This window comes from Dendropsophus ebraccatus, chromosome 2, assembly GCF_027789765.1.
Source record: "Dendropsophus ebraccatus isolate aDenEbr1 chromosome 2, aDenEbr1.pat, whole genome shotgun sequence".
Classification (NCBI taxonomy): Eukaryota; Metazoa; Chordata; class Amphibia; order Anura; family Hylidae; genus Dendropsophus; species Dendropsophus ebraccatus.
In genome coordinates, this window is record NC_091455.1 from 120,528,380 (window position 1) to 120,550,463 (window position 22,084).

Sequence of the window (22,084 nt, forward strand, 5' to 3'; positions counted from 1 at the left end):
GCTTTGAATAAAATCTACAAAATAAAATAAAATGAAATAAAGTAAGAGAATTAGAAATGAAAACACAAACAACATGTTTCAATGCTGTAACTTGCTTCTTCCTAAAGTCTCAAACCCAAGTAATACCATCAAAACATGTTTTCTGTATTTTATTTTATAATTCTCATATTTTATTGCATTTTCCTTTATTTTATGTGGTCTGTTTTATTAAAAAGCATTTATTATGAATGGTTCTACTGATCTGGGACCACAGCTACTGTGATAATACAAGAGAATTTGTTTAACAGTCCAATTGAAAGCTTCTGGACCCATCTCCTTTATTAAGATGACCAAAATGGAAAGGAGACGCAATTTCAAAAATTATTTCAGCTGAATTTTTCTTATGCCCGGGAGTCTGCTGCCTATAAAGGGATTTTTTTTCTTAACATCGCACCAAAGTGGCAAAAGATGCAAAATAAACATCTTATAATATAGAGATTAGTAGAGCAGGGGAATAGTAGAGCGCATCAGTGGTTCAGTGCAGCACATATCCCACCCACATCATATAGGAAGTGAGTAGATAAAAGAAGTAGGAAGGAGTGTAGGTAAAAGAAGATAAAATGTACATTTATTATATTAAACAACTGCCAAGTAATTACTATGTTACTTAAAGTGGACCTGTCGGCAAGAAAATAGGAACATACAGTAGCTAGATAGGATGTTAGGATAGGGAGACACAAGGATAGGTGAACCCTGAAGCTGGCACCCACCCCGCTGTCCCTACCTTCTTGCCTAAGATGCTCTAATTAGCAACGGACAGCTGGACGGCAGTCCCTGATCTCACTGAAGTGAAACAAAAAACGAGACAAGACAATACACAACACAATAAAGTGGAAGTCAGGAGTCCAAGTCAAAAACCAGCCGATCAGCGAATTACAAAATCGTGTCCAAGGGGATAGTCAAAGGTCAGAAGCTGAAGTCGAGTAACCAGGTAACAAATGCAGGAAAACAATGCTGGGTCAAAGAACACTAGACTAGCTAGGCACTACCACTGGCAAGAAACACAAGACAATGGCAGGTACTTATGGAACTAGAGGTCCCAGCCCAGATACCGCCAGCTCACTGGGAGAGTCAGTTGTCAGTCAAAATCACTCTGATCACCAACACCTAGTGCTGATCAGCAGAGGGAGTGCAATACTGGACACTGTTACAACCAGGAATAGTAGAGCCGAGCAAAACATGAAAAGCAGTCTGACTGCTATGGACACCGAGCTGAGCGCACGGCCCGAGTCCTAACATAGGACTTCTCATCAGTATTCCGATGATCCTTTTTTATTATCTCCATAAGTCTTTTCAGTGCCAAGACATAAGCTTCTTTTGTTAACATGTAAAAGAGACTCTCAGTGCAGATCTCTTACCTTGGAGTACAAACTTGTAAGTTGCAAGGGACTCTTCCAGTTATAGGTCGATTCTTTGTGTTACAGAATGAAGTATTGACTTGAACGCGCATATCTTTGTAGCATGCTTCTTTGGTGTTCATGTAACCTACAAGAGGACAAACAACCAAAATTTTATCATTTTTCAGCTATTATACTGTATGTATGTTTTTTCCTTAGTGCCTACTGGGTCGACAGTTTTGTTTTACCTTTAGGAAACAGTAAGGAGTTAGTTAAAAGTGTGTCTGAGTGTTAAATGATTGTGCAATAAAGAGCTTTGATGCATATCTTTCTAACATACACCATAGTTTTCTCTTTATTTTCAAGGTCTGTGCTTGCTGCCATTATTATTTATGGCCAAAATCTGTTTGTAAAATATGAGGTTACTGCAAAAATAGAGGGGGTAGTTTCTGATTATACCTGTTTTCACCAAGGATGTTTTGCTATCTGTGTTAAAGTGTTACTGTCACATGAAAAATATGACATTGAGACACAAATCAATATTTATGAAGCCCCCTGTGCCACTTTTTTCCTGTGTGGCTAATAAAATTCGTATGATACTAGGTCTGGCCTGGTATTGGATCCAGCTTTTTTCTGGCACCAAAAGTGGAACATCAGAGAGCAGAGCAGAGCTTAAAGGGGTCATCCAGTGCTACAAAAACATGGCCACTTTTTTTTCCAGAGACAGCCCCACTCTTGTCTCCAGATTGGGTGGGGTTTTGCTGCTCAGTTCCATTAAAGAGAATGGAGCTTAATTGCAAACCGCTCCTGAACTGGAGACAAGAGTCGTATTGTCTCTGAAAGAAAGTGGCCATGTTTTTGTAGCACTGGATACCCCCTTTAAAGGCAGGCAGCTTGATGACCAGAGCACTGACCAAAAGTGAGGCAAGATGTATAAACAGTACAAGTGGCCTGTAGACATGAGTGAACTTCTGCGTTTAGGTTAGTCCAATGCCAAACTCTCAGAATTTTATTACCGGCAGTTGAAGAAGTTGGGTGCAGTCCTAAGGCTGCTAGGAAAACACAGATACAGCCATGGGCTTTATCCATATTTTCCAAGACTCCCTAGAGCTGCGTCCAACTTCTTCAGCCACCTGTAACCAAATGTTAAGAGTTTGGCATTGGATGAACCTGAACATACTTAATGTTTACTCAGCTCTACTGGCCCTCAAACAAATCTGTTTGGCACTGCATTAGGGGAGCCAGCTGGCGCACCATTTGCATGATGTGCTGATACAGATAAATCCATGCAGTTCTACCTATTTCAAGGTCTGTATGGGGCACCACTTCTTACACGAGAAACAGAACTTTGATTTTTGAGGTAATTACTGATTGAACTAACTAATAGAGATGAGCGAACCGGGTTCGGGTTCGAGTCGATCCGAACCCGAACGTTCAGTATTTCATTAGCGGTGGCTGCTGAACTTAGATAAAGCTCTATGGTTGTCTGGAAAAAATGGATACAGCCAATGACTATATCCATGATTTCCACATAGCCTTAGGGCTTTATCCAAGTTCAGCAGCCACCGCTAATCAAATGCCGAAAGTTCGGCTTCGGATCGACTCGAGCGTGCTCGAGGTTCGCTCATCTCTACTAACTAACTAACTAACTAACTGAAAACAGAATAAGAAAATAGGTTGTCTTCCATTTTTGTCAATGGGATCTTATTTATAACCTTTGTTATATCATTCACATTAAAATCAAACAGAGGAATCTTAATACAGGGAAAACATAGTAAATAGATGAATAGTAAATGCTCCCTTACACACACTAATTTACACCACAGACCGGCTGTTCTGGTTACAAGATAGCTAAAGCTTGTAGGGCATGAAAAGGTGATTGACAATATTCATAATTAGCTGCAAATATCTAGACATTCAGTTTCCTCTTCTGATTCTACTGTCATCCGTTACTAAGAACTAAATGCTGTTCTTTGTTTCTACTCATGGACATTACTCATTAGTAAAATGCTAGGTCAGAAGTCTGAGCAGGCCTTTCCATTCAGCAAAATGTAATGATTTAATGTATAACAAAAGACAAAGAGAAAAAAGGTTTTGGGCTGAAAACCAGCTGAAATCTGCATGGAAAAAAAACAAGCATTACATTATCTTAAATTCCTATAACAGAAGTCAGTTCCACTATTTGACAAATGATATGGCTGTATCAGCGTGAAGATCTAACACAAGGATATCCTTTCTCACATGTGCGTATCATACATGAGAGATTACATCATTTCATTTATAAGTACTTGGCTAGCGACAACCCTGCCCATTTCTGGCAGATTTATGATAAACCATTTGATTGTTTCAGATAGTACACATGTGAATAAGTGAGTTGGACTTGAGGTATTATAGTTTTCAAGTGCTTTATGCTTTTTAACTACTTTCCATGGCAGTTATTTTTTAACAATAAGTAAAAGGGTGCCCGCAGACACAGCTTTTTTGTGGTGTTTTAATGGCCACCAAAAAAAATTCCGCCAGAAAAACTGATAAAGATGATCTTTTTTCTGCCATTTTTGACTTTAGGTGTAAGTGCCTTTTTTTTTTTTTTTTGCTTTTGGCGTTTTTTAGATGAACAGAAGAAATTCCATTGAACTGTATGGGAGAAAAACGCCACAGTTTGCAGGGAAAAAAAACAGCAAACCCGTGCTTTGGAGAAACTGCCACAGAGCCAAAACAAATGCCAGAGAGGAAGGAAAAACACCACAGTAAAAAAACAACAAGTAACTATGGCATTTTATAAAATTCCATTGACTCACAGCTAACATTTTGTTTATTTATTTATATTTTTGGGCATTTTAGCAAAAACCATTAGTCAGTGTGAAACCAGCCAAAAGTGGGATTTTATTATTCTTTTAACCTGCAAAAATATATATATATACATTTTTGCATCTCAGCACAGTTCTACCTGCCTCCTCAGAAGAATTTTTGAAGAGTGTTTTGAAGTAGGCCTTAAAGCAACTCTGTACCCACAATCTGACCCCCCTAAACCACTTGTACCTTCGGATAGCTGCTTTTAATCCAAGATCTGTCCTGTGGTCCGTTTGGCAGGTGATGCAGTTATTGTCCTAAAAAAATACTTTTAAGTTTGAAGCCCGTGCCAAACGGGAGTATGTGTGCCCTAACTTTGCACCACCCCTCCGTCCCTCCTCCCCACTCTCTTCAGCATTAGGAATGCCACTGAAACATCTTCTCCATGCTGAACATTGCACGATGTGCCGGGCTGCAACAGGTGGGGAATAGGAGGCAATCTGACTGGAGCATTTTTAATGATGAGGAGGGTGGGTAGGAGCGACGGAGGGGTGGTGCAAAGTTAGGGCACAGATACTCCCATAGGGCATGGGGCTGCAAGTTTTAAAGTATTTTTTTAGGACAATAACTGCATCACCTGCCGAACGGAACGCAGGACAGATCTTGGATTAAAAGCAGATATCCAAAGGTACAAGTGTTTGGGGGGGGGGGGGGGGGGGTGTTCAGATTGTTGGTATAGAGTCGCTTCAATTATAAGCCCTACTCTAAAAAGAAAAAGCTATAGCTATAGAGTACAAGGAAGAAATCCAGCATAATATGTGATTGTGATTTTTCAGAGAAAAAATTATATAAGAACCCTGTCTTATTTTCAGAGAAACAGTGGGGGAGATTTATCAAACAGTTGTAAAGTAGAATTGTCTTAGTTGCCCCTAGCAACCAGATTCCAATGAAAGGTGGAATCTGATTGGTTGCTAGGGGCAACTAGGACAATTCTACTTTACACCAGTTTGATAAATCTCCCCCGGTATGTGTAAACATAGCCTTAAAGGGAACCAACTAGCACAATTGTGCTGATATGGTTCCCAGCAGCACAGTATAGATCTACTGTGCAGCTCCCTGAGCATGCCAGCCGCATCTGCAGTGTACATTAGGGAAACCACTAACTAACAGGTCTCTCTGCCTGTTAATCATCCTTGCAGAGCGGATGACAGGCAGAGAGCCGTGACTAGTCACGGACAGCTACCCACCCATATGACTTGTTGCCGCCACTCTCCTGCCTCGTCCGCTGAAATAAAACTCCTTTTTTCCCCAATGTAAATCTACCACTGCAGATGCTAATTGGTTCCCTTTAGAGTCAATCTATCATTGGGAATTCACGTTCCAAACTGCTGACAGTTACATAGCTGTGAGGCAAAGAGACACATGGTATCTTCCATACATCCATTTTTTGTTTCCAGAACATAGAAAAATGCTTTCATTCCCCAGTGAAAGATAGCAGAAAGGCTTTCTCAAGCTCCTGGTCTTCTGAAGGTTGTAATACCTCCTCCCCTCCCATCCCTATTCCTGCTGGGAGCTTAACCTGCAGCTGACTGTAAATCAAGCGGGGTCCAGAATGGGAGGGGTAGTTAGGAGGTATTACAGCTTGGAGCAGATGAGCAGCTTTGGAAAGCCTCTCTGACACTTTGCACTGGAGAATAAAAGCATTTTTTTCTAGGTTCTGGAAGCATAAACAGATATATGAAAGGTACTGTTTATCTACTTGATAGCTACTTTACAGCAATGTAATAGTGCGTTTATACAGAAAGATTCATATGACAGATTTTTGAAGCCAAAGCCAGAAACAGACTATACAATGAGAACAGGTCATAAAAGAAACACTGAGATTTCTCCTCTTTTTAAATCCATTCCTGGCTTCAAATATTTGTCAGATAAATTTGTCTGTGTAAACGCACCAGTTTGGAACACAGTTTGGAATTGCATCTGACAGATTCACTTTCAGGTTGTTGGTAATAAAGTGAATACAGTATCAGTTGTGTGTGTCTTCCATTATTTTGTAATTAGTTCAATCTGTTACATCAAGGCTTGTATTATACTAGTAGTGCAGTAGTCACATTTGTAAGCCTCACCAATTTAGTGCAGCACCGTGTAACATACAAGATGCAACACAATTCTGCACAATTCTATGTCTCCCCATAAGCCAACATATTTACATTCAAAATTATAAAAATGTTATCTTCCAATTTGTACCTATTGTTAAAGGGCCACCTACTACCTCTCAGCTTAGGAAAGCATCAAACCGGCCCCTTATGTAATCAGCAGTTTGTAGTAACCATTTTATAAAACTTGGCAGCTGCACCATGACTAAGGAGGAAGTATTATAGACACTAATTCATCTCCTCTTTCAGATCCCATCTGTGTAAGAATTCTCAGGCATTCATGAAAAACTTGCTGCAAGAACTTTTATATTTAGTAAGGTTGTAAAATTCAGCTCTATTTATTAGCTCTGTAGGACTTTAATGATGCTTCATACTCTCCACAGCTTGACTGTCTGTATTCTTGGCTGTATATACTATAGTGGGGCAAGTTATGAATAGTCTTCAACGTTACATAAAATGTTGTTTTATTCTGAAATGTCTTTCTGCCAAATGCAGACATGGGATGTTCACCTTTGCCAAAATATTGGTACACAAATAAAAATGTCAAAGAAGAGCTATGTTAACTGTATTCAAAGCATAAACTTGTAAATCTGGCACAAGAAAAACATTATTCCGATTGATTTTAGTGCACCTGCACCACCAGTTGGTGGACTGTTTTAGTACTTTTAAAGATGTATCATAATAAGACATTATATTATAACATATTATAACACAACATTAGGCTTGATAAAATTAGAAATGTCTGATTGGGCTCCTAGAACAGCTGCACAGACCTTGCAGCCGGGTCTCCTATGGTGTCAGGGGTTTTGGGCTCTGTAGGCATCACGTCAGGTAAAATGCTTTTTAATCTGGTGTGCAAGGCAGGGGGAGAGGCCTGAACTAGTCATCTGGGCTGTGACAAGTCTCGGCTCTCTGTCCTGTCAGCTTGCTCTGCGGGGTAATTGACAGACAAGGAGGCCTGTTAACTAGTTCACGGCTCTCCCCCTGTCTCGCATGCAGGATTATAAAGCATTTTACCCGACATGAAGCCTACAGAGTGCAAAACCTCTGACACCATAGGAGACCCAGCTGCAGCCGTTCTGATGCTGATTGGTTCTCTTTAACAGAGGTCTAATGAGTAAGGGTCTAGTTACTGGGTTCCCCAACAATCTTGAGAATAGTTCAATACAAATGCAGTGTCCCAGTATCCTTGTCCCAGCTGTTATTTGTCTAGCATTGTGTTGTGGCTGAGGAATCTCTTTCTAATTGTCAGAATCTTTATCTGAGTATTGTGTAACATGTATAATCTGTCATATTGTCTGATACACTGCTATTTCAGCATATGCTGAAAGGGTTGTGCAAGGGTAAAATATCACTTTGTACTGCTGCTTATGGTGTATCGCATGTATAGGATGCATGGAACTTTACATGACTTTTCCTCAGACAGGCTAATGCCTGAAGAGTGTTCTAAGGGTGGAATCTCCAGTCCAACCTTTTTCTCCAATTCGGCCAAAGATGTATGAGCTTTTAGTCTGTCTCCTGCTAACCCATGTGAGGAGAGGAGGTTTAGGTCTAGTCCAGTTTACACATTTTTACAAGTTAACCTGGTCCTAACTCTGAGAGAATCTACATCCGTTCTACATCCAAAACATTTATCTGCACTAGAGATGAGCAAATCTCAAGCATGCATGGGTCCATCCAAACCTGAGCATGCAGCATTTCATAACCAGTGGCTGCAAAGTTGGATACAGCCCAAAGGCCGCCTGGAAAACATGGATCCAGCCATAGGTTGCATCCATGTTTTCCAGCACTCACTGAGGCTGCAACAAACTTCTGCAGCCACCGGTAATCAAATGCCACACACTCAGGTTTGATATCCCAAGCCTGATCGAGATTCACTTATGTCTAGTCTCTACAATCCTGTTCCTACTTGAAGGCTATGTGCTCACTACGGAATATGCAGTGGAATTTCAAGTGGAGGCCGTGCTGCGGACTCTGCCTTAAAGTTCCATCTGTCCCATAGACTTTGAAATTGTCCAATGAAATCTTTGAGCGGACAGCGGATTTATTTTGAGAACATCATTCACTCTACAGGAAAAGAAGAACTTAAAAAAGGAGTCTTTAAGCGAGTTCGCAGCGAAATCCGCTGGGGATACCAAACTGTCATTTTCAATGACATTACATACTCACAGTGGGATTGTCATCCCACTGCATGTATGTAAATGCCGGCCCCTTAACCCCCATTTCCCAGAGCACACTTTACCTGGCCCACGCACGCTCTGGCTGCATCTGAGACTCCCGGCTCTCGGAGGTCCCACCCAGCCAATCAGTGCACTAATTGGCTGAGGGGGACCTACGGGGACTGGGAGCCTCAGATACAGCCAGAGCGTGCGTGGACCAGGTAAAGTATGCTCTGGGAAATGGGGATACAGTATGTGTGAATCTAGCCTAAGACCTCCATGTAACACCTGCACCTGATCAGTGAGCAGCAACATCAAAAGGGTTACTCAGGGGATTAAAGTTATGTTGAAGAGACTCTGTACCCACAATCTGTCCCCTCCTAACCACTTGTACCTTTGGATAGCTGCTTTTAATCCAAGATCTGTCCTGGGGTCCGCTCGGCAGGTGATACAGTTATTGTCCTAAAAAACTACTTTTAAACTTGCAGCCCTGTGTCAAATTGGCATGGCCTAGAGTGTGTGTGCCCAGGCTTTCACCGCCTCTTCGTCTCTCCTCCTCGCCCTCCTCATCATTAGGAATGCCCCATGGAAGTTTTTTTTATATCTATCACTTGTCTGAAACTGCACAAGTGCCTTAACAATCCAACACATGTGCAGTGTTCTTACAGGTGATGAATAGGAGAAATTGTTCTAGGGGCATTCCTAACAATGAAGAGGGCGGGGAGGAGGGACAGAGGGCTGGTGCAAGTCTAATGCACAGACACTCTAGGCCACGCCAATTTGACACTGGGCTGCAAGTTTAAAAATTGTTTTTTTAGGACAATAACTGCATCACCTGCCGAGCGGACCCCAGGACAGATCTTGGATTAAAAGCAGCTATCTGAAGGTACAAGCAGTTTGTGGGGGGAAGATTGTGGGTACAGAGTCGCTTTAAATTATGCTGCCACCAACGTTAGTGTTGGGAACTACAGGGCTATAATACCATGTTTCCCTGAAAAAAAAGACCTATGTGCTAGGTCTTTTTTTTCAGGGGATGTCTTATTTTTCCATGAAAAATTCACATTTATTGTTGATTTTTTTTTTAAATGTATTATATACATATAGTTGTCATTACAAACCAGCATAACCCAGGTGGCAGAGGGGGTCTTATGTTTGGGGGATGTCTTATTTTAAGCTATCCTGTAAATCCTCCACTATGCCTTATTTTTGGAGGATGTCTTATTTTCGGGGACACAGGCAGGGCTGTGTTAACAGCTGCTGCTGCTGCTGCCCTAGGCACTAAACCTGAGGAACCCCTATCCTCACTCACCAATTAGCATCATGAAGCAATGGGAGCGTGGTTTCGGCCATATGCATTTCTCTACATGTAGAATTATTGTCTGAATCATGTTTTTCATGGTTTTTAACTGCTTAAAACATCAACAAATTTCACCACAGGATTGGTAGATTGGCTCCAGGTGTCATATTTAACACCGTCATACCAGATCAAACCAATACCACCCTACCCCAAACCCCCACCCCTCTTTTGAAAAGACACCATATTTACTGGCACGTCTGAAGGGGAGGTGGAAGACAAAAAAAAAATAAAAACAAAAAAAAAGTTGTTTTCTTCCCCCTGCTCCCTGGTGCTGCCCCCCTTCAAGGTGCTGCCCTAGGCACCGGACCACGGATGCCTAGTGGTAAATACGGCTCTGGACACAGGGTATAACATTACATATACGTATATACTTCTGTTTAGTGTTAGCAATATTGCCCCTCTGCTGCCACCAACGTTTGTGTCGGGAACTGCTGGGCTCAGACCCCCTGCTGTGTTCTATCTGCCCGACATGATTGTGATGTTGGCAGCCTCTAGAAGCAGAGGGAGGCTGCCGCCACCCGGATCGTGTCCATTAATATAATGGACTGTCCACATGAGAAAAAATTACCAAATACCTTGTAATGATGTTAGACAGGGATCAAGTAGCATTTTTGCCCCTCAGCTAGATCCCCTTATACGTACCTCATCCCGCCGAGTGCCGCTGCTGGAGCTGGTCTTGGGACGGAGATATCCCGGTCAGAAGCAGGCGTGCTGTGGGGAGAGGTCCGGCGTCCATAGAGAATGAATGGAGCCGTGCACGCACTGCAGAGATAAGTCCGGCTCCATTCATTCTCTATGGACGCCGGACCTATCTCCAGAGCGCGCGCGACGGCTTCTGACCGGGTTATCTCTGTCCCGGGACCGGCTCCGGCAGCATGACTCGGCAGGATGAGGTACGTATAAGGGGATCTAACGGGGGGTCGGCAGCCTGTCACCCCGGCACTGGGGGTGACAGGTCCTCTTTAACCTAGTTGTAAGGGACAGCCTTAGAACTTTTAAGAACCTTAATGTGTTTGTGTCATCAGAAAATGACCTATTGTTAACATCAGTTTATAAATTAAACATATTCTTCCTGCAAATTTGCTCTCTCACACCACCTTTTCAATCAATGTTTTACTAGGAGTCTTTAAACATGCTTTTTTATTTACTACCTGGTAGTTGTGCGGCCACTTGTATTGTTGACAGGTCCAGGGCCGTGGCATCACAACCCCCACCCCCCAACAGGGTATTAATGACAAGTGATAGCATGTGTACAGCAAACAGTAAATTTTAAAGTTGTAACACAATACCTCCTCCACATGAAGCAGAACACTCTGAGCGGATAATGGCCCATGTATAGTTGTGCTTTGGAGTCATTCTCCTCTCATTTTCCTGTTTGGGTATTGAGTACTCCCACATTATACCAGGGTTTTTACCTTGCAGTAGGATCTAGAAAGAACAGATTCTGCATTTTAGCTTATTGGTTTCATGGTTTATGCATTCGATTTAAAAATTGTAAATGAATCTATGTGAATGCCAGTGGTACACCACATCCCGCCTAGAGCTGCTAAGAGTGACATTCAGCACTATTTTATCCCTTCCAAATCTATTCTCCCACACCAGATGTAGTCAATTACAAGACTAGGAATCAGTTACCAGAATGATATCTCAAGATGCCTGAAATACCCCTCACCCCTGAAATATGAAGTAGAGAGATGTACTAGGGAGAAGAAATCGTAGCACAATTTACAGATTACACTTGCAAAGCTTTCTAGGTATGTGTCATGTGGTCTAAAATAAAAGTGCCGTAGTCGTGACTTTGCTTCAAAGTTTGAACTAATAATAATACTAATAATACTACTAATAATAATAATAATTGGACATATTCCACAGCACTTTACATTTCTGAGGGGACATGAAAAGACAAAAACCAGACATTACAAAATGACACCCAAATTATCCAAACAAGCGGAGTGAGGGCCCTGCTCACTATACTTTACAATCTATGAGTACTATGGTTTAGAAGACAAAGATGGTAGATGGTAGTTAAAGGTTCGAATGATGGAAAGTATTAGTTTTAGATTATTAGCAGAGTGAAGAGCACACGTTATATAGTAGACAGATGAGGGTGGAGATGTAGGGAGCTTTGTGAATGAGTGAGAGCAGTTTTGTTCTGTATTATGGGTTCCATAGGTAATAAACGCAGAGACTATCAATGGGAGGAAAGGGGGGGGGGTCTGGAGTACTGACTGGAGAAGACGATGCAGCCTGTAGGATGGACTGTGGAGGGGAGGGTGTAGAGAGGGTAAGACCAATAAACAAGTAGTTACAATAGTTAACACAAAAATGGATCAGGACAACAATGAGAGTTTTACCTGTAAGAAACAGTAAGAAAGGTGGGGAGTTTGGCTAACTGCCCAGGAGCTATGGTAGTGCAACACACAGAGATGGAAATATTGGGTTAGTGTCGATCAGTAGGTCAAGGAGGAGTTTTCAGAGAGATAGGGGATCAGGAGGCTGTGGCAGTGTCCCACCTCTGCCAATGAATGGCTAAGTTGGCCTGCAACGTTACGTATCGGGACCCTGCACTCTGGGCATAGAAGAAACTGAATACAGACAGCAGCATGAGACACACAGAGGTAATTGTATGTTTTTTTTTCACTCAGCCCCTCCCTGGGCATTTCGCAGAAAACCCCTTTAATATTCTCACTCTACTCATTCAAGGATTTTTTAGGTTTGAATGGTAATAGGCTTTACATTTCCTAATACAATTAAACTAAGAACATAAAGTAAAAATATGTTAATAGCTTAATTATATTACATGATGTTAACTCTATTAAGTACTTGGCGGACGTTCTGTTCAGAGACCACAGTTAAATTTTCCTTGCTGCTAAAATAAACTAACACCTGCTAAAAGTACAGAACAAACTGCCCACATCCACTATCCTTTTAAACAAACATTGCTGGATTCCTACCCACAAAGATTCTTAACAATTCTCGTACAGTCTGCTATAGTGACAAATCTGCTTCAGAAACTCATCAAATGGAGCTGTTGTTTGTAGGGTTTTGCAACTACTTGATAGAAATGACATAGTTAATGACTGCAACTCAAGGTTACCCACTACCACTCCAACTTGTGAACTGACAGCCTTAAGGAGAACCTACCCTGGGTATGGAATTATCCCACTACGTCTGTCTTTCTTAGAAAATATTACTTAGCAGAAGAACTTACTTCTATTACTATTGTTTCATTTGTTGGTCCCGCAGAAATTAAAGTCTCTGGATTATTGTAAGGTCTTTTGTATTCAAAGACTGCTCCAGCAAATTTATATTGGCCGGGCCAATTGATGGTCCAGTATCCATTGAGGTAGTATTTTTTTTGTATGTTACGTGCAGAGATGTAAGAGGTAGAAATGTTAATTTCAGAAACACGAATGCTGCGAGCTCCAGCAGGGATAGTGACCAATGAATAATATTCTGTAATAAAAAAAAATAGACATAATATTATGTATAGCCATCTATATACATTTCTTTGGCTATATGTACTGTATGTAAGAAAGTGAAGGAGTGCTTGTGTAACAACTTTAACAAGTACATCGGAGGATAACTAAAGTTTAGATAGAAGAAGGCAGACAAAAATGTAACATCTTATATTGACTTTTTTTTTGTTAGAATAAAAAAGTACAAAGTACAAAATAAAAGTACATAAACAAGCTTTAACATGGCACTATCATTTCAAAATTGAATTTAACAGTAGCTGTGCAATACAGCTTGTTTGCAATTTACATTCCTTTTTCTTTTTTTTTTAGTTATGATGCACTATTAGGCTGGGTTCACACTACGTATATTTCAGTCAGTATTGTGGTCCTCATATTGCAACCAAAACCAGGAGTTGATTAAAAACACAGAAAGGCTCTGTTCACACAATGTTGAAATTGAGTGGATGGCTGCCATATAACAGTACATAACGGCCATTATTTCAATATAACAGCCGTTGTTTTACAATAACAGCAAATATTTGCCATTAAATGGCGGCCATCCACTCAATTTCAACATTGTGTGAACAGATCCTTTCTGTGTTTTCAATCCACTCCTGGTTTTGGTTGCAATATGAGGACCACAATACTGACTGAAATATATGTAGTGTGAACCCAGCCTAACAATGCTATATATAATATAACAAAGCTATACTTACTTGAAATCTCCTCAAGGCAGATTTTTAGTCTTGTGTCTGTTGAAAAAAGAGACTAAACTCAGGAAGTCCCAGGTCATCTGCACTCTAACAGAGAAGGCAGCCATGTGATTGATAGATACAGTACATTGAGTACAGGTAAGCCTCCTTATATTTAGTCTCCTTTTTTTCAACCAGCACAAAAATCTTCCTTCAGGAGACTGGACCTGGATTTCAAGTAAGTATAGCTTTGTTTTACAGCATGGTAAGTAAAAAAAAAAATTTAAATTGCAAACTTGCTTTATAGCACATCTACTGTTGATTTAGATTATGAAATTTATAAGGACAGTGACACTTTAACCTTTTCAGGACCAAGACAAATTTTATAAATATGACCTGTGTCACTTTATTCATCAATAACTTGGGAATGCTTTTACCAATCCTTCTGATTCCAAGATTGTTTTTTTGTTACATATTCTACTTTGTTAGTGGTAAATTTGAGTTGATAGCTTTAGAATTTTTTTGTGAATAACTCCAAAATGTTGTTAAAAATGTAAAAAAAGCACATTCTCTACATTTGAAAGTCTCTGCCAATAAGAAAAAAATAGTAATACTACATTCATTATTTATTAATTGATATCTATAACATGTCTACTTTATTTTAACAGCATTTGGTGAACATGCTTTTACTTATTTGGGATGTTAGAGGCCGTAAATGTTTAGTAGCAATTTTCAAAATGTTCATGAAAATTTCAAACTCAGAAATTCTTTAGGCACCAGTTCAGTTTTGGAGTATATTTTAGAGGCCTGTATACTAAAACCCCCCACAATTCAACCCATTTTGAAATCTTCACTCTTTCAAGTATTTAAATTTACATTCATTCAGTTATTTAACCCTTTCTGTATTTCACAGGAATAACTGCAAAGTAAGAGTGAAAAGTTAAAATTTGCATTTTCTTTCCAGAGATTCCAATGTAATCCTATGTGTTTTTTACAAAACCAATTACCGTTACTGATCCACCAAAGCCAGCAATTGCCAATGCTGGATCCCCTTTGGGGGTCCAGTGGCAGTTACACTAAACTGTCAGCTATCAGCTGAAAGTTTAGTTGCAGCTCCCGGTCACTGTTTGTCTAAACAGTGAGCATCTGAAGCAGGTCAGTAAATTTACTGACTTTTGCTTGAAAGGGTTTTAACATAGATCTGCATACATTGCCAGTTTTTGTCCTTTATATTTATACAGAAGTACAATGAGTTTATAGGAGTATGTGTGCTCTCCATCATTCATTTATTAACCCACCTATCAGAACATAAATAATGAAAAGAAGCATATTCATTTATTAACCTCTCCATGACCAAAGGCCATTGATGAACGGATGTCCAAGTCACACAAGCAGTGATTTTCCCCTCACCTTCTAAGAGCCATAACAATTTTATTTTTTCATCCACTGGGCTGATTGAGAACTCATTATTTGTGCCATGATCTATAGTTTGTATTGGTATCATATTGGTGTAAATAGGAATTTTAATTAATTAATTTTCTGATTTATAATAAACAAAAATCAACAATCCAGGTGTTTTTGTTTTCCTTTTTCTGTTTACACCGTTCACAGTGCAGGAACAATATTGTTATATTTTATAAATAAGACAATTCCGCAAGCTACAATACCAACTATATTTTTTTATTCTACATATTTTAATTTGGAAAGGGGGTAATTTAAACTTTATTTTGGAAGGGGTTTGAAATATATTATATAAAATTTGCACCAAAATACACCATATGTAGGTCTGAGAGCAAAACAGCTGACACATGTGCTTGGTGTCTTCCCCTGCTTGTGCATCTAGGCTGCACTGATAAGAAATTAAATAAAAGAAGTCACACAAACCAATGAGTGCCCTCATTTCTCTAAATCTGGATCCTAATACATACTAGATTAAAAAAATATTCTGAAAAAATGGCAAAACACAATAAACTGCTGGCAGGTTTTTGGGTGTTTTTTAGGTAATGAAAACATGTACAATTTGAGTTACAAGGAAATCTACATAGGAATTTGTGTTCATCTAGTAAGCATGCATACTTTTCAGGCTCATTTAGAATATTCTACTTACGATTAGAGTAGTGCTGTTTTGTATATTGGCCTCTGTAGATCTTGCAAGTTGAGTTGTCTCCTTTGCATACACCACAAGAATCATACATAGCATTAGACCCAAGGATCAGGTCACAGCCAACTGTCTGCCAAGAAAAGGCTGGTTAGTCTGTTCCTTCCCATCTTCTTATTACAAAGGTGTGCCTTTCAAGACAATAGCTTACTGAAGTCTGTCATGTCATGCTAGCTGCAGCATATGCTGTTAAAATCCTGGCACTGGCCTGTGTGATCCAGCAGCCCCATTGACTGTGTACACTCACAATGCTGTTAAGGGCACTTTTGGATGAATTTTGTCCTCTGTCCACACCTGAGCAGACATTTAACTCTTTTGATTCCTTTCAAGTGCATTGTTGTTCATTCACCTTCAGCAAAATAAATCCATATTGACATCCTAACTGACTTTAGTGCCAACTATATATCCATGAGACATGATTACACATAATGATAAAGATTATCAAACTAACTTTTCTTTTTTCCCTAAAAAAATCATGATTAAAGATTATGAGTGATCTAAATAGTCAGAATAAATTAAAGTGACTGTACCACCAGGGCCAGGCTGAAGCACTGAAGGTGGGCTGATCCACCCTTAGTGGGAGGAAACCCTAGCCCCTCTATGATAGGGTTCCATTGATTCTAATTGAGTCACGTCATGGAGGGGCTGGGGTTTCTTCCCACTGGGGGTGGGTCGGCCCGCCTCCAGTGCTTCTGCCTGGGCCTGGTGATACAGTCACTTTAAGCACCAGCTAAAAGAAGGCTAGGTTCACACTGCGTTTTTGCAATCCGTTTTATCATCCGTTTTTTTTTTTTCAAAAAACGGATGCATTTGTGTACATCCGTTTTGATCCGTTTTTCCATTAACTTCCACTGTAAAGAAAAAGGATCAAAACAGATCCGTTTTTTTTTTTTGACGGACACAAAAACGTAGTTGACACTACTTTTGTGTCCGTTTTGATCTGTTTTTTTTTTTTTTTACAATGGAAGTCAATGGAAAAACGTATGAAAACGGATGCACACAAATGCATCAGTTTTTCATCCGTTTTTTTTTGCAAAAAATTGATAAAAAAACGTTTTGCAAAAACGCAGTGTGAACCTAGCCAAAGTCAAGACTGTCCAGGAATTTATGAATGATTATCATGCGTTGATGATACAAAGTGACTTGATACAGAGGCATAACCTGAAGCCAGTGGGCCCCAGTAGGGAACAGAAGTTTTATGAGCCGCCTCAGGCTCCTGGGCCCAGGTGTAACCCCACCCTCTGCACTCCTGTAGCCATGCCCCAGAGTTGATATGAATCCATGTTTCAATGATTTTATGATGGAAAATGTTGGCATGCTGCTATCACATTTCAGTCGTCCAGCCTTAGGCCGCATTCACACTACGTAAAAAATCAATAAACAATTACAGTTGTTGCAGATTGCAGCAACGGCCGTTTATTGACAACGGCCAACTGCATTTGTTTCTATGGAACAACAGTCGCACTGCATACAGAGTTTTTACAGTGTGGCCGGTTCCTGCAGCTGCACAAAAAACTGACATGTCTATTCTGTGCGGCCGCAATTCACTGAGTCTGTGTATACAATAGATAGTGCGGCCACCGGCCATACTATCCATTGTGCACTATGGTAATTGGAGTGCGTGCACAGCTGAATGTGCCCGCATTCCAAATAAGAGTAAGTGATGTTCACCTGGCCATCAAGCCGGGTGAACATTACAGAGAGCAGCTGCTCCCATGTCACGCATGAATATGGCCTTAAAGCGACTCTGTACCCACAATCTGCCCCCCCAAACAGCTTGTACTGTGGCATAGCTGCTCTCATTGCAGCCCTGTGTCAAATTGGCGTGACCTAAAGTTCTGTGCTCTAGGCCTGGAACGCCTGTCCTTTCCTCCTCCCCACCCTCTTCATTATTGAGAATGCCCCAGGCAGGATTTCTCCTATTCACCACTTGTCTGAACACTGCACAGGTGCTGGATCATTAACAATTGGTGATTAGGAAAAATCCTGCCTGGGAGATTCCTAACGATGAAGAGGGTGGGGAGGAGGGACAGAGAGGTGGTGCAAGCCTAGGGTACAGACACTTTGGGTCACGCCAATTTGACACAATGCTGCAAGTTTAAAAGTTGTTTTTTAGGACAATAACTGCATCACCTGAGGAACAGACCCCAGGACAGATCTTGGATTGAAACAGCTATCTAAATGTACAAGTGGTTTGTGGGGGGAGGGGGCAGATTGTGGGTACAGAGTCGCTTTAAACATTAGGCCTAAATTTTGGAATAAGCAATATATAAAAAAACACATTTTTTTAAGTTTCATAATTTTGAACATCCTCTGGGAGGAATTTATTAAGCTGTTATATAATAACAGACACAGATTGTGTCTTGTTTTTTGAATTGCATATTTATTTTACTGCTGTGCAGGGAGGGAGAAGCTAACCTGGTGCCCTAGGCAGGAATTTCACAATGACCCCTTTCTCTTCTTTCCCCCGGTTGGTCTTCCAATTGCAGATTATCATCAATTTCCACCATCCATATTTATACTACACACCTATGTCATTCCATCACTTATCTGTAGATTATTTTTCTAAATATCAAATTGTTGCAAACTAGGAGGGAGCTTTACCCTAAGTTGCTGCCTTTCACAATTTAATTTTCTATTCTTGTCCATTCATTTGATAGCATTAAACACTGTTTTGTAAGTTTATTCTGTATAAAATAAATCTGCATAAAAAATGAAGTAAACGGATCAATAGATTGCATAGAACATATTTTGTATTTGTGTGCCCTTTTCTTCTTACCTCACAAGTACCATCTATGCAGACGTTATTACTGTGCTCAGAACACCGCGTTCCATCTTTGACTTTGTTTGATAATGAAAAAAAGAAATCAAAGCCTTCTGCAATGCAATATAATTTACAGTAGTCTTGTTCTGTAATAAAGATATATAAATGGTAACACAGCAGTGATATATAATAATATACCAAGTGTTTCTTTGCAAACAGATAAGTCAGCTCAGTAATCTACATGTGTACTCAGTTGCATTAAAGGAGTTGTTCAAGTAAAACTTACTTGTCCCTTATCCACAGGATAGTGTGAACTCCATGCCCCCCAGTGATCTCCAGATCGGCCCCTGGCTTCTTTTTTTAAATAGAGTTGCAGTTTCAATACAGCACTCAGCCTTTTCCAGCATCTTTATAGAGAATGAATTGAGCTGCGGGTCAGGTGCCAAGTCGCGGCTCTATTCAAAACAAAGTAGACAAGGGGCCATCTGGAGATCGCCGCAGGGAAACGGAAGTCGACCCCCTCCCCCCGCACAATCTCTTACTTGTGGATAGAGGACTAGTTAGTTTGAAGTTGGAATACCTCTTTAATAAAATGTTTCTACCTCACCCAACTTATTGGTAGAAGAACTCATTTTTTGATTCAGCAAATTGATTATTTTAAGGTCTTTTGTATTCAAATAAAACACTTCATGAATCCAAAAGAAAGAGGGTAATCCAGCACCTAATAAATTTCCCATAAAAGTATCATTTAATGGCCAAACAGTTAAAAGTAACTATCATAACTAGTGTGTTTCATTGGTTCATAGACATTTAGATTTAATACATTAACTATAATGGGGTTTACATTTTCACTGCTAAAAGAATAATTTTTATGGGAAATACATTGCTAGAAAATCTTCCTTGACTTTGAGAATTAGTTCTATTTAGCAACATATATTATAACCAAATATATTATTGCATTTATACTGAATGCACAAGTTTGTAGATGTGAAATCAGGCATGTACATAGGCAGATGTAAAAGCTATATTTTATCCCAGTGTATTTGCTTTATTATTAGAAAGCAAAAAAACAAGACAACAAATAATTAATACATATAAATAAACACATGAAATCCATATATGATACCTTCCACTCGGGTGTAGGGTTTCCAGTTGTAGTACCAGCCTCTGAAAGCTTTACTGTTATACTCTGCACACTGTTGGGCTCTATAGTCTATACTATTCTTGGGACACTTCTGTGTGTTGCAAATTTTAAATGATCGGGGAGAACCTTCACAGAATTTTCCTCCATGAAAAGGTCTATACAAAAAAAAAAAAAAAAAGAATATATTACTTGCTGAGGAATGAGTATTTAACAGTATTGTATATTTATGAGTGGTACTCAAGAAGCCCCTTTGCATATCTCCAGGTAAATAAAATACAGTTCCTGGGAAGGTATTGTGTGTAGCCTTATCCCATCATCAACACATCATCTTACTCTACTTACTGTATACATTCTATTTTTTTTTTTTATTCCTCTGTTAATATAATATTTCACCCCTCCTTTATGCTCAAACAGTTTGATAGAAATTAAACTGTTCCCCCTGTATTTTAGGCATGTTTTTTGTGCAAATAGTTGTCCTATAGTCCTGTCCTGTATGTACTGTAGATGCCATTACATCTCATGCGCAGTGGTGTTTTCATTTATATTCTCTTTGATTTTAGCAAATCTGCATCCGTGCGCGCCCACATCTGAATCCCCCGCTGCTCCCAATGGAGCGTGCGGACGGAGCTGCGCGCTCCATTGTGAGCACTGACAGGTTTCCAGCTGCCACTATTCAAGGAATAGCAGCTGCAGAAAATTGACATGTCAGTTTTTTGTGGCACTGCTAGGGATCCCTGCCGGAGTGTATACCATGTGTGTGTAGAGCCCCCGCGGAGCTGTGGCAGAGGTACGTCCGGACACTTGCTAGATTGTAGAGTGTGACGCCACTCTGGGGGTGGTTGGCTGAGATACAGCTGGGCCCAGTTTTGTGTTGTGACGCCAGTGCCGGTTGGGCACACAGGTATGTTGGCACACCTGCTTTTAGTTTAAAGGGCCTGGTTGCACCTGGTTCCCCTGTGGACAGTGTCCTGTGGACAGTGAGCACTAAAATCAGACCTTTAGACTACTGTTGTGCTGTTGTGTCTATGGTTAGAGATGAGTGAACTTTGAGTACGTTGAGACTAATCCAAACCTGAACACACGCCATTGGATTACTGTTGGCTGGACAAGTTGGTGAAGCCCTATCCATGTTTTCCAGGACTCCCTAGGGCTGATTCCAACTTCTTCAGCCACCAGTAATCAAATGCAGAGAGTTCATGTTTGGACAAACCAGAACATACTCGAGGTTTGCTCATTTAAGCTATTTTGCTATTTAAGCTTAAAAAGTCATATTATTTTTATGTTTTTATCTTACATTTGAACCTTCAAAAAATTTCATGTTATTTACTGTACTAAAACTGTTCTTAAACTTTTGACCCATATTGTAGTTTACCTTTAAATCAAAATGAGCCTTTAAAGAAATAAAAAAGAATAAATACCGTGGGTTATTACAGTGACGTTCTTTATATGAGACACCTCCACCACATGTTCTGGAGCATGATGACCAAGCTGACCAGTCAGACCATTGACCATTTGTAGGCTTGGGTCCTTCATCACCATGTTTCACACACTGACCTCTTCGGCACCACTATGAAACACAGACATCTAAAATATTATCAACATTATTTTTTAACAATAAATATTCTTTCTTTCACTCTTAGGGTGAGTTTTCATGTAGTAGTCAGAGCATAGCAGAGATGCAAAGATATGGACACAGTTTTTACTACAAATTAACACTTGTTTCAAATTAATTGTTAAAGAGGTTGTCCAAGAAAAAAGGGCTTATTTACTATAGGTGACTATATGAGGGAGGGGCATTATCTTCTGCATGGGACTGCATAGAGGGGTGCCCTTTACTATGAGGGATGCACAGCAAAGATGGGCCCCTTACTTTAGGAGATGTACAGAGGGGCACTCTAATATAGAAAATGCACAGATGTGGGCCATCTACTATAAGGAGACAGCACAGAGGGGGCCATCTACTATAAGGGATGCACAGAGGGGGGGGGGCATTTACTATATAGAGACTACATAGAGAGGTCAACCTACTA

At 40.2% G+C, this 22,084-nt stretch overlaps 1 protein-coding gene across 4 annotated transcripts in view; it reads right to left on the bottom strand.

Moving 5' to 3' along the window:
* ADAMTS16 (ADAM metallopeptidase with thrombospondin type 1 motif 16) overlaps positions 1-22,084 on the bottom strand; it is a 137,802-nt gene that overhangs the window by 24,583 nt on the left and 91,135 nt on the right. For all 4 annotated transcript variants that reach the window (XM_069958207.1, XM_069958205.1, XM_069958204.1 and 1 more), the window contains 7 exons: positions 21,473-21,621; positions 20,037-20,209; positions 18,926-19,056; positions 16,096-16,219; positions 13,050-13,294; positions 11,128-11,266; positions 1,398-1,524 (listed from right to left, as the gene is read on the bottom strand). In XM_069958207.1, coding sequence (XP_069814308.1) covers positions 1,398-1,524; positions 11,128-11,266; positions 13,050-13,294; positions 16,096-16,219; positions 18,926-19,056; positions 20,037-20,209; positions 21,473-21,621 — 1,088 coding nt within the window. The remainder of the gene's footprint in view (positions 1-1,397; positions 1,525-11,127; positions 11,267-13,049; positions 13,295-16,095; positions 16,220-18,925; positions 19,057-20,036; positions 20,210-21,472; positions 21,622-22,084) is intronic.